At 41.3% G+C, this 13393-nt stretch overlaps 1 protein-coding gene across 2 annotated transcripts; it reads right to left on the bottom strand.

The window, feature by feature from the left end:
• Positions 1 to 225: 225 nt before the first annotated feature.
• On the bottom strand, positions 226 to 12465 carry LOC139286659 (disintegrin and metalloproteinase domain-containing protein 10-like). Of its 2 annotated transcripts, none has more exons than XM_070907545.1 (17): positions 12399 to 12465; positions 10007 to 10157; positions 8151 to 8269; positions 7856 to 8014; positions 7216 to 7316; positions 6096 to 6245; positions 5042 to 5134; positions 4770 to 4953; positions 3931 to 4094; positions 3632 to 3815; positions 2751 to 2901; positions 2457 to 2640; positions 2239 to 2347; positions 1897 to 2117; positions 1671 to 1797; positions 710 to 734; positions 226 to 613 (listed from the first exon to the last, which is right to left on the bottom strand). In XM_070907545.1, exons 1-17 carry the CDS (start codon positions 12463 to 12465, stop codon positions 532 to 534), a joined length of 2271 nt encoding a protein of 756 aa, XP_070763646.1. In that variant the 3' UTR covers positions 226 to 531. The 2 variants fall into 2 exon arrangements, with proteins under 2 accessions (XP_070763646.1, XP_070763645.1); XM_070907544.1 differs by having other exon boundaries at positions 6096 to 6230; positions 7183 to 7316.
• Positions 12466 to 13393: the final 928 nt, after the last annotated feature.

A 13393-nucleotide genomic window follows, 5' to 3' on the forward strand; every position in this document is an offset into this window, starting at 1 on the left:
CACATGCAGAAGACTGTCTGCACGAGAGACCGGAGCCTGTGTCTTTTGCCGTTCGACATGTGTAAATCACAAAAGTGCCGCAAATCCCCACTTGAGTGTCTCTCGATCCTGGCTAGAATGGCGAAAAGAAAAGCACGAAACAATTCACCAGCAGCCACGGGCGTGTCACTCAAGAAGACGTTGCAATAGAACAAAAAACACATCACAGAATGTACTAAAGCTACACATGATTCCTTAACTCCTTGGCACTCCTTAAAAAAAGAAAAGAAAAAAAAAAACAGATGGAAAAAGATGCTAGATCGCACTGCATTGGAAATGGCTGATGGTCGAGTCCACTCCACAAAGAGCCAATCGAGTTGCTAGATAGTGTTTTCTCTTTTTCACGTGTCTGTTTTTGTCTGTAGATGGAGGATATGATGATGACTAACAACCATGTCAGGCTTTTCTTTGGATGGAGTGACGCTTTTGTTTCCCACTGTAGGCACAAGGAGGAGCCAAGGCATTGGAGGGAGGGGGGCGGGATGCAGGGTCTCAGCGTCTCATCTGGCCCATCTGATAGTTCTCTCTGGGCTGACGGTGGTGCCTCTGGGGCTGCGCCTGCCGCTGAGGCTGCCTCTGGGGCTGCCGCTGGCCGCCGTGCCCACCGTGTCCGTGCTGGTGGGAGTGCGGGTGCTGAGACTGGTGCTGCACCTGGGAGTTAGCGTGCTGCTGCGCTCGCCGCCTCTTCAGAGTGCCTGTCAGGAGAAAGGAAGTTAATTGAGCTTGTTGCATAGATAGACTGTGGATTTAATTTGCACCTAGTGACTCTCTGCTGCTGGTGCCTACACTGCGATAACAACAATCTTGTTCACTGCACGTCACACTGTGAGAGACTAGTAAAATCGTAGTCGCAGTCCGTGTCAGAGTGTACAATATCAATTTGGAGGTATGTCAGATGATATCACACTTTCAAGCAGACACACGTCATCAACTTGCGTCATCCTTCTGCACCGCTCTCAAGATTTGAAAATGTAGCAAAAGAGTACGTATGAGAATAGGTATGGGGTTAAAAAAGCACCCAGTGAGACCATAAAAGCCTGTGCAAACATGCCAAATTACAGTATAATTTGGGCCTAATTTAAAAGATTAAGCTCAATGCTGAAAGTTAAAGCCTATAACTGCTCTCAGGAAAGAGTTTCACAAACACATATAATTCTGACTAAAGATCGCTTGTTATTCAAAATATAAGAATTTGAGCCCATTCCAGTGAAACAATGATCATAAACCTATTAAGACAAAACACCAGTTACTGTCATTTCAGTATTTGGTGACCTGGTTAACATACCTTGAATTCTGCCTAATGTTTGTATTTATTGAGGCATGTAAACATCTCTTGCTCTTTCTTTAATCAAACCATGCATGTGATTTAACTGATGCAACAACAAGAACATTTCACTGTTAGGGGGTGGACACAATATCACAAACACCTTCAAAACCACAACCCTGCAACTACAAATAAATAACATGTTTCAGTGCAGTGGGGTGGCAGGTGATACATCAATTATACAGAAATCAATGTAAACACACAACTTCAAACACATGGTTTGTCAGCCGAACAGCTATTCATAAATACATGGAAGTTAAATTTCCTCTGTTGTGTTTAACTTTCTTTGTAAATCCATGGGACTCACCTGGAAGTGGTTTGGGAGGGGGAAGTTTGGGGTTACTGCTCGGTGTGTGCACACTACAGATCTTAATGAAGCCAGCCATGAGCATGATGAGGGCAATACCCATCAATAACACTGCCCACCAATGGGCCTAGAAAAGAGAATGAAGCACAAATTAAGCACAATCAATACAAAAACACCTCATAGTAATAACTAATCATCCAGTCAGGATCAAGAAGCCGATACGTACCACAATCCACTCTGCAATGTTCTCATAGAGCTCTGGGTTGAAGATGGCCTTCTTCAGCCGGGCCAGCGGTCCGTCTGCATCCACCAGACGGCACTTCATGAACACGTCGCAGTAGCCCTTGAAGTCGTTGCAAGGCGAGCCGGCTGGCAGCGTGGTCACTTTCTTATTGAAGAAACGAGCCAGACGCTCTGATCCCGTGCTGCTGCACGTGTTGGGATTCACTGCAGAGATGAATCACAGACAGTCAACACAATTCAAATGAAAAAGACAAAATCTCAGAGCACATTTTATGTATAAAAAAAAAAAAAAAAAATACATTTTTAAAAAAAGTAAATGACTCACTCTTCTCCATGCAGCACACGTGGCAAAGCTCAGTCTCGTCCTTGCCATCTTGGCTGGCACAGGTGCACGCCTCAAGCCCATACTTCTCACAGATGGAGCCAGAGCAGCCCTGCGGGGGAGGAGCATGAGGACAGGCGAGATCAGAGACACTGACTGGTATGAATATAAAGTTGCTATAACAACCAGCTCTTCCAGGTGTGAAGTCTTCAGCCTCTTACCCCGTTGAGGCAGACTTGAGTCTCTCCGTGGCAGGCGGTGAAGTTGGCCTTGGGCTCAGACGTGGGGCACTGGGCACTGACTCCGTTACACATGCCCTGGTGAGCGCACTCTGACTCCTCTCTGCACTTCTCATTACGACCCTTGTAAGAGCACTCAGCAGTACAACAAGGACCCTGGCTGGGACTGGTGGGAAACAGAAGTGTTCTGTCAGGAGTTATCACACATGAGCTGGAAGATCTTTATGAAACATCAAAATGGTCAGGCAAACAAAAATAACATCCTTCCATAGCTACCTGCAGACTTTGTTGGGCTTTAATTTGCACTTCTTGTTGTCAGCCTGGTTGGCGTCATAGCAGCACAGGTCCCTGCACTGATCACTGTAGCCACAGTCACACTCCTCTCCTGGCTCCACCAGGCCGTTACCACAGATGGGCTGGCCAGACTCTGTTTGGGGAAGGAAAAAAACAAACATTGAGTCTGGTCCCCAAAAACTGGAACATACTTTGACTTCTTGTGCTGAGGGATAAATGTGTATGAGAAATACGACATTTACTAGGAAAACGGTCTCATTACAAAACCAAACCAAACAAATACTATTCTGAAGACAATGAGCTGCTGCAATAAAACAGGAAAACAAAATCAAAGTGTTCTAAAAGAGACAGACATTCGAGAGAGCCCAATGCAAACAGACACTCAGTTTGTTTGAGGAAAGGCGAAAATGTAAAGCAGTAATGTGTGTACCAAGAAGCCTGCACAAATATCTAATATTTTCCTAGTGATATCAGCTGAGATAGATATGCATGAGACTTCGAAAAAGAGCATGTGCAAAACAGATTAAGCTTTTTAGGCATGCTAATCATATGGCTAAGTAATTGAGTGACTTTTGAAAAAATGGTTTTGTTATGCTACTGATTTGACATCTGCAAAGTTTAACACCTGCAAAAGAAGCAAAATTATACAATAATATGTCAAATACTGCCAGTAAAAAGAACACTGGACCAATGCCAAGACTGCTTTTCAGAGCTAATACCAGCCAAATATGTTGGTGCATCTCTAGTTGCCTGAATGAATCCATTAATTAGGGCAATAGGGTTAAAATCTCCCACACTCATCACGACAAGGAAAGCAGACTAATGTGGTCTGAATGTACAAAACTTAAAACAGTAAAACGTACCGACAAAACAGTTGCTTCTCTTTTTCTCCAGCACCTGGCTGATGTTGCGCACGCTACAGATGGAGAACTTATTGTTGTTGAGTTTGTCTCCTGATGTAGCTCTCGCATACATGATATAATTGCCCTTCTCCTTCTTGTCTTGGCTCTTGGATTCTCCAGGGGTGCACTCAGATCCAGAGTCGTGCTGAGAGTGAGAAAGGAAGAAAAAAATCACAGGTTGAAAGAAGAAGGGACAAAGTGTACGAGCCTAATAAATTCCTTCACACCGTGAATAAATGTGTCACATCTAAGTAACTCACCGGGGAGCCAAAGTTGTGTCCTACTTCATGTGCAAAAGTGATATGGGAGACTTTTGGAGGTACGTGGGAGGCATAGTTCTGTACAGTGATTATACCAGTGTTGAGAGACTTCTTTTTCCCATCTGAGTATAGCTTGCTTTTTTCACAGATGCCACCGGAGCTCCCTGGGAATGAAAAGCACAAGTTGGAACAAGCCTTCTTACAAACCACAGCCACAGACGAATCTGATTTAATGTTGTGACAATGTTTCAATTAATGTCCACATATCACAAAGCCTTACTTCAAAACATAATGAGGCTGATTTATCAACGTGTTTTCAGTACATGTTGAATTCAGTTTGTCATCGCTGTCAGGAGACACATAACCTCCCACAGAAAATGAAAGATTTCAACAATGCAATATTTCCCATTAAAACTTCAAATTGAAAATGTAGCACAGGAAACATCTTAGTTGCTATTTCACTTCACCACATCAGTGACAGAGTGGAACCAGACCTTTGGGAATCCTCACATCAGCATACTGAAGCTGCCGTTTGTTCTCATAACAGTCTGAATCAATCGGTTTTTGCAATCCCAAATACCACTGACACCTTTTCTTCTTGTAGCTGCAATGTACAATGCAGTTCAGTTCAACTAACTTATACTGTAAATTACAGATGCTTTCCTATAATAATCTCATATTCAAACAAGATTTGGTGTCCCCAATGATAATGTGCCTACAGCCCAGTACAAAGAATATGATGTGCTGTATAATGGTTTAAACAGGTCATATCTTGCTTTAAAAATATATTTTTTTTACATTTGCTGATCACAGATGACACACTGACTGTCTTTTAGTACCTGAAGGGGCTCCCACCCAGGCCAAACCCAACACCCCGTCATCAAAGTCTCTGTCGGTGAAAACATAAGCCAAGCAGTAGTCGTCATGGTTCTGCTCTGAGTTCAGCTCCAGGAACTTCTCCACCCCGATGTTGGCAAAGCGGAACGGGTTGGACCGGTCCCTCTCATCACTGGTGGTGTTTATCTACAGAGGATGATGATGATGATGACGAGTTCAGAGGGAAGAAGTGACCAAGTGTAAAACGTAAACTTAAAATCAACAGAAGACTTACCCTGATCCTTTTCACCATGAAGCTGATGTTGCGAATGCCCATGAAGTCTGTGCCCTGATAGATAGCATCAATGGCCTTCACATGACTGGAGATCTGAGAGAGTCAGACAGAACAAAAAGGTTCAGCCACGAGCGTCACAACAGACTCTCAATCCATACTGTGTGCAACTATAATGTACAAAACACTTAAAGTACAGTATACATGTAGAGCAAAGAGGTAAATAATAAGTCATTTAGTAACTAGAGCTAACTGTCGCGAGCTGATCCAAAGGGATGTAGGAGCATATATTGATGGATCACTATCAGCTAAAATAAAGCCAATCAAAATCTGATGCTTTCTTTAATGTACTACATTGTATTTTGTCTACCTCAGCCTGTTAGTGTTACAGCGCTGCTCTCCTTTACCGCAGCAGGCCTCTCTACAGTATGATGTATATACAAATGAAAATGACTGTGTGTGAATGTGAAAAATAACTTGGGTGCACAGGTGATGAGTTGGCAGAATACACAGACCCGCTGAGCTCTGACTATAACAAATCTGACTGGAAACACGGGGAAACAGCTAGCCTGGCTCTGTGCAAAGGTGACAAAATACGCCTACCCGCTCGCTAACACATTATATCTCGTTTGACAGTGTGGTGTTGATCTTCTCATCTAATTCTCGTTAAAAGTAAATACCCGCATTTCCAAAAAATGTCAAACTATTCCTTAAACGTACCATCTTTCCATGGGAATTATACTTTCATGGGTATTGGCTATTTGTTGTGTCCTTCCAGGCTCTGCGTTTTAAATTGCAAACAGGAAACCAGGCATTACAGCATATAACCCTAATTTAGAGTGATTTCTTGTTCTTCTATTGTAAGTGTTATGACTCACCCCTTACACTGAATGAGAGGTGTTATTATTCTACTACTAATTAGCGTGTGTACTCTTAGTTGTTACTGTTGGTTAAAAATGTGCCTCTCCACCAACATCAGACAAAAATCCCACATGCTGACTGTGTAAATCGAATTCTAACAGCGCCACAGGAGCATGTGTCAGTGATTGTGCATTACCTGAGCAATGACAGCCTCTCTGGTCTTGTAGTACTTGTAGAAGAGGTGGTCAGTCTGAATGAAAAGCTGGCAGGTGTTTTTCTCAACCTGGGCCATCCTCTTCTTCCTCAGCAGCACCAGGTCATTAGAGCTCGCCTCGGTGTGCAGCTCCTGGTGTGAGCAGCACAGGATATGGAGAGTAGGAAACAGACGGTTAAATAAAACATATATATAGCATTTTCAACCAAACAGTGGCTAAATAAATAATGTCTGGTATTTTTAGGCTGTGGTTTTTCAGCTGCAGTATGTTCATGTACTGCAACTCTGCTGAGAAACATACAAGTACATGTCACTTACAAGCATATGGTGGGAAGAAAAGAAGAAATAATAAGAATAAAAGCACACTAAATGTCCAATTAAAGCAATGTTTTGGTTTGGGAAACATATATTAGAAAGAAACATCAATATGTGTATAACTCATATAACTAATAAAAAATGTATTCTTGGTTCACGTGGTACAAATTGAAGAAGGACATATGTCATTTCCAGCTAACAATACAGTATCCAGGCTTTCTTGTTTAATATTCTGTGTTGAGGAGTAGTAATTTAATTTAATTTAATTTTAGTCACATGCAATATTTCCATGGGAATAATACTTTCATGAACATTTGCTATTTGTTGTGCATTTTCAGGCTCTGAGTTTTAAAGAGAAACTTAACATCTGATGAAAATCATCAGTCAGAGGTGAAACAGGCCTGAAACTTTCAACCAGAGAGGGTAGCAAAACACTTATTTTCAGCTTGGTGTTAAATTACTCTTTCAAACAGGAAACCGGGCATTACTGCATACAGCCCTAATTTAGAGTCAAGTATAAAACTTTCAGCAAAGAACAACTTTTTTTCCAGCCATTGAGATGAGCTACTAATTAATTGTGTCGACATCCATTAATTGAGCTGAGAGAGGCTATTCTCACCAGTCAATATAACCTCAAACTGCACACAGACTTAAAAGGGGATCCATGCGTATCTCTGACCCTGATTAAGTGGGGAAAATGTAAATGTTTCCCTAAAACCAAACGATCCCTTTAATGGATACTGTAAGGGTTTACTGAGGTGTTACTATGGTGTGTGGTGAAGTTCACCTTGGGTGGCTTCTCTACGGCAGAAGCTTGGTACCTCTTCATCCTCTCAAACACTGAGCTATCAGCACAGCCTCCCTCTGGGCCGTACTTGTGCGGGTAGTCTGAGTGAGAGAGGCAGACACAACACTGTTAGGATTATGGGAGACAATGTTAGCTACTTAACCCCCTGAGTCACTCTATTTCTGGCGCTATTCATGATCAGCTAATGGATGTACTTACACGCCACTTGAGCCTAGCTTTGCTATGTGAGCTGTTACTGTCGTTCTCATTAGCAATTCCTCTCACATTTCTGTTTAATTTGCCCTTCAGCCACATACTATATGTACACAGATGATATCAAATTAGGTGGTGCCAGTGTGGTGAAGTAAGCTCGGTGTTCACTATCAGTACCAACACTGTAAAGACTGCTAAAATGAGCCAGTAGCCGGAGAGAAAGATCGTGTTACTCAGCTAATGAGCACCCCGGGTGTCTCTGCTCCCTGGAGGGGAATCACTCCAGTCTGCCTCCATCAGCTCAGCTGTCCTAACCTTGCACTTTCCCGATCACACATTTACATATGTGTGCATCCAATTACACATACGCGATAATTACAAGAAAAATGTCAAAGTATTTGTGTAACTGAAGTTGCTGGGGACTCACGTATGTCGTCTTCGTGATAGATGACTGAGTGGAAGGGCACGTCTTTGGCCCCCAGGTATCTCTCAGCAGGCTCCACGTAGTAGGTGCCGTGGTAGCTCTGAATGAAGCCCTCAAACTTACCATCCACAATCGAGCCATGAGTCAGGGTACCTTTCTCACCTGGGAATCCAAATAACAGAGGTATAACTGACATCAGGTTTCAGAAAAACATATAACAGTTTGAAAAATGCCTTGGACCGCATTACTGCAGTGATATGTTAAAACAAGTACATTCAAATGAGAGGGGCAGTCTTACCGTAGATTTCTCCAGTGTAGATATGAGAGGTATCAAATGGAATCTCTTCTCCTGAAACGTCCACCTTAAAATCTTGGGCAAACAAGGTGGTATCCCTCTTCATTCGTAAATTAAAATGCCTGGAAACAAAGAAAAGAAACTATAGGCGACAGAAAAACAATAGACAATTGAATATGATGATACAGGTTACAACATGGGACAACAGTGTTATCTATATTGCAGGAAGTTGATGTCTGCTGATATTATTCATGTTACAGAGTGTGAGCCTATGGATTTGGGTGTGGATCCAAATTTGGCCTCACTTTGGGAGGTAAGCAATCTTCACCCGGCATTTGAGAAAAAAGAAAATGCAAATGAAATGAGAAAAAAGGGTGAAAGGAAGGGCATGGTTTGGCAGAGAGAATACATCTCTGCTGTTTTCTCTCGCAGAAGGGGAACTGCAGTCTTTATCTTGTAAGAGAGGGAACAGAAAATTAGGACATCTTGAAACAATGCTGGTTGTTTTTGATCAAACATATGGCATGGAAACCAAGACGTTACAGTAAACCTTGGGTTTCATGTCACACCTACACAGTGCTCTTATTGTACACTCGTATTGTGTGTAAGTTACTGTTATGTAGGCCAGGAACAGCAGTCAAATTAACTGCAAGAAAAGACGTCTTTGTAAAATGTAGATCAGGGAACATATGGTCAAACTGGACATGATGGCACACAAATCTACTGAATCACAATTGTTTTCTGTTATGACTTGATGTCAGAGTAAAAATGTAAGGTACATTAAAATTCCATCTGAAAACACGTTCCTACACAAAACCAGCAAGTGAAAGGTGGATGGGGTGCTGCAAATTAAATGTACGAATTTGAGTTGTGTCTCTGACTTTGTCATGAATTCAAAGATAAAGAAGCTGACACGTTCCCGCTTTTCGAAGGAACAGACATCTTCCTTCCGTGTGTTTGTTTGCACAGCTCTTATCGTCGTCTTCCCTATTAAGGAGCATCAGAGTCTGGGAACAGCAGGCCCTGCTACAGGCAGGACGATAAACAGCCTTTGCCAAGCTCCCAGCCAGATGGTCTTGACTTTGTCATGAAGAGTGTAGACACTTTCTATCAAACAACATCACCTCTTCAAAATGCTGGTTGAAGAACCATGACAAGGACTATATGTATCCATACATCCATCTTCTATACCTTGAGGGGGTTCCCACTCAGTGTACAGAAACACCCTAGAAACACCATGGAAACACCTGATCCATCACAGGGCAGGAAATCAGAAAAAACCCACACTATGGCTGTGACTAATAATCATTTCTATTAGCGATTAACCTGATTATAAATTTACAATTATTCATGCCTACAAATAGCTTGTTTTGAGGTATGTCCCAAGCCCAAAAATCAGTTTACTATCACATAAGACAAAGGAAAGCAGCAAATCCTCACAACTGAGAAGCTGGAACTAGGGGATGTCTGGTATTTTTGCGTGATAGTTGCTAGTTCCTTTCCAGTTGATCGATCAATTAATTGGTCATTTTAGCTCTAATGGAGACCATAGAAACTACACAGAAAGAACCATGGCTGAGATTTAAAACACATCCTCACCACGCAGCCAATGTGCTGCCCCTGACCAGGTCTTTGATTTCATAAAACAGGATTAAATGTAAACCGCTTTCAATCACACCGCAAATCTGTGCTGCAGCTGACCTCCACCTTTAAATCATAAACAATGTTGGCATATGGGATGAGGTTTGAAAACACATAAACAGACTGGTAAATAAAGAGATAGATGAGGAGACATAAAAATAGGCAGAGATCCAGACAGAATTTCCCTTCAGGTTAATATCTGGAAAAAACTGACAAACCTTCCATGGGCATGAAAATCTAAATGAAGGAACTTGTCTTCATGAGAGAGCGCCCTCTTGGCCCTCTGATGGTTGCTGCGCACAAGCTCTGTTTCGTAGGACAGACCTTCATAGTGACGGATGTACTTGTTCAGGGGATTTCTATAGTGTCCTGTGTGAAAAAAGCAGAAGAAGTCCTGTTATCAGCAAAAACAAAGAAAATGCAAGCCTTCTGAACTTAATGAAATGCATATTCTTACAGAACCAAAGTACATGACGGGCATCCCGGGTGTATGGATACAATCTTTCTGTCATTCATTCTAGGTTGTATGTACTGTATGTAACTGGACCAAAAATAATGTGTGCATATAGATGTGCCTGAGAGCTCATTACGCAGAAATAAAATGAAAGAAGATTATGAACATAACATAACATAAAAATATGCATATAAAAGACTAAATGTTGGGAAATAGATACTAAAATCCAAGTCCATACGTTTGCAACCGCCTTGGTACCACAGTGTGTCTGTCCCACCGATTATTCTTAGCAGATAAACTGAAACTCTTGTTCTGTATATTTGGCAATATGTTTCAAGCATTAGATACTCTAACTTGAGTCTTTAAAATCACATTAGAGTATAACAGCTACGTTTTAGATTAAAAAACTGAGACATGGAACATGTTAGGATAATTTCGGTGCCCAAAAAATGGATGATCAGGCTGACATTTGACAGGCAGGCTTAAAGCTATGGAAAATTACAGCAAACCAGTACAGCCTGCATTTTAAAATTCAACTAAATCTATTTAAGTCAAATGGATGCCAGTTTTGGAGCTGTGCTCAACAATAGCCCCCAGCGTCACAGCATTATTATTTCGCCACCAGAAGAGTGGGTGGTGGGCTTGTAGGAAAAAAAAGATTGTCAAGCACCTCCACCCATTTCACCAACTGCTACAAAAGCAGTCGGCAATCTCCATTTTAAGAAAACATGTAATCTTGTTTAGGCCATTTAAGCCCTTCTGAAAGTTACTTTGTTTTCAATGTTTAGACTGTACACTGACACATCTGGAAGATCAGATCTTTGCCCAGTAACATATAAAATCAAAAGACAGTATTTTCAGTAAATACAGTGTATGTAATTAGTACTGTCTGACTAGTACTGGTGAGCCATAAATTACAGGATTCAATGTAACTATGTAAGAAAGATGGGTAAGTAGACCAGGCTTCAGCTAGTTCTCTGTTCATGTGCAGTATGAAATATTTAGGTGCTAACATTAAATTTTTCATTGAGGTGACTATGAGAAGTGAAGGCCATGACTATTCGGAAATGTCTTCATTTCACAAGGCCTACAACAAATATAGACAATAAGCATTGAGCAATCACAAAGATTCCTGATTTCTGTGCTCATACGAAACCATCAGAATTAATCAAAAACCTGCACAAAACAACAGAAGATTGATCAAAGTAACGTTACGTGGTGAAGAATCACAGCCGCATACATCTTTTGATGTTATTTTTACCACGCGGCCCTGTTATGTGAAAAAGTTGTGGCTGCTACTTTTGACAGTTTGACAAGGGATCCATTTTGAGATTAAAAATATTCCGATTGCCAAACTATGGACCCTACAACTGACTGAGTACATTTAACTCATACGTAGCTAATTTTGTTTTACTGGTATAAGATTAAAAATCACAGTAGAGGCAATTAGCAGGTGTGTGATGCCATAGGTACATCACGAGTAAATACAGCATGGGAGGGGGGGGGCGACCCCCCCCAAAAAAAACGAATTATTTTCAAAATACTGAATCCAGAGTTATTGCCGCAAACGTTAACAACGTTAACAACGTTACGTTAAAAAATTTTAAAATTAGAGAATAGCATAAGACACAGCACTGACCAGGGGCAACACAGTCAACAAAATCATTCGGGCAAATCTGAAAACTTGTGTCATATATTGTGAACGCTGACGTAACATAATGTCAGTGGCTAGATGTATTTTTTTTTTGTCAGATATCGAGACGTTAGCGGCTACAGTGTTAGCTAGCACAAAGCTAACGGTCTGTTAACCCAGTCGATATCTCCGTCTTCTCATAACAATGGCTGTCGGCGCTATTCGCACGATAACAACAAAACCGACACAAGCCTGACAATAAAATCGGTGACAACACACAGAAATAACTCAGCAATATCGTTTTATTTTAATCAACTGCACGAATCCAAGTCAGCTTTTACGATATATATCATTTGTAAGCTTGAAGTAATACGCCAAAAAGGGTGCAGTCCTCTTCATAACAAGCAGGCCCTGCTGATCCCTTCTGCTAGCTAACGGGCTATCAGCCTTTCTGCTCCTCTCAGCCGCTGCTTCATGGATTCAACACAACTTCTAGGGTTTTCTCTGAAAATGCCTCACTCACCTTGGGTATGGTTAAGTAGGTACACGAAGAGGAAAACTTTAAGAAGAAGCATATCTGATAAATCCATTGTTAGAGCATTGATACCGTTTTCACTTTATTGTCCTACTTAGATAGGCGCAGACGCCCTGTGTGTTTATTGCACCTTCCTCACATCGCCTCCTCGCTCTCCAGCGCCGTGACGTCAGACGCAGGGCAGTTTGGCATCCCTTCCCCCAAATGCATCCATGATCCAGGCCTGCATACATTACAATACGCCCAGGCACAGCACTAACTATGCCTGGGTGTAATGTAATGCATGCAATGTGTACGTCTTTTGCCACCATTACAGGCACATTAGAAAAACAGGAAAATAAATAATACCAAAGTTGTCTTTTAATATTTCAGTGTCCACACCATTACAGCTCTTACATTTTACATATCAATACAGTTCAGTCATAGATCTCTTAAGAACTATTACATTTTATTTTATACAGCTGAAACGTTTTGCTGATTAATCGAAACAATTAATCAGCAACCCATTAATCAATTAACTGTTTGAGTAATTTTTAAACAAAGATGCTAAAACATTCCCAAGTTCCAGCTTCTCAATTTTGAGGATTTGCTGTCCTTTTTTGTTGTATGTGATGCTTGTTGTAATAAGCTGAATTATTTGGGTTTTGGACTGAAACAAGCAATGTGATGATGACATGTTAGGAATTTTCACTACTTTATTGACCAAACGATTCATCAATTAATGGAGAAAACAATACAGAAAATAATCATGAATTGCAGCCCTATCATTTTATTATTTCTTTATTGGTACCCAACTGATTTCTGGTAGAGTTGTGGCAAAACGGCATATCTATAGGCATATTATCACAGTAATTACTGGCATAACAAACTCGTAGAGCTGTCACACAATTTACAAGCAGCCAACTAAATGTGAGTTTTTGTTGCTTGGCAACCCAAGATCCTAAGAATATAGTGTTGCCAAAGAAAAGGAAACACCATCAGTT

This window comes from Enoplosus armatus, chromosome 6, assembly GCF_043641665.1.
Source record: "Enoplosus armatus isolate fEnoArm2 chromosome 6, fEnoArm2.hap1, whole genome shotgun sequence".
NCBI classification, from domain to species: domain Eukaryota; kingdom Metazoa; phylum Chordata; class Actinopteri; order Centrarchiformes; family Enoplosidae; genus Enoplosus; species Enoplosus armatus.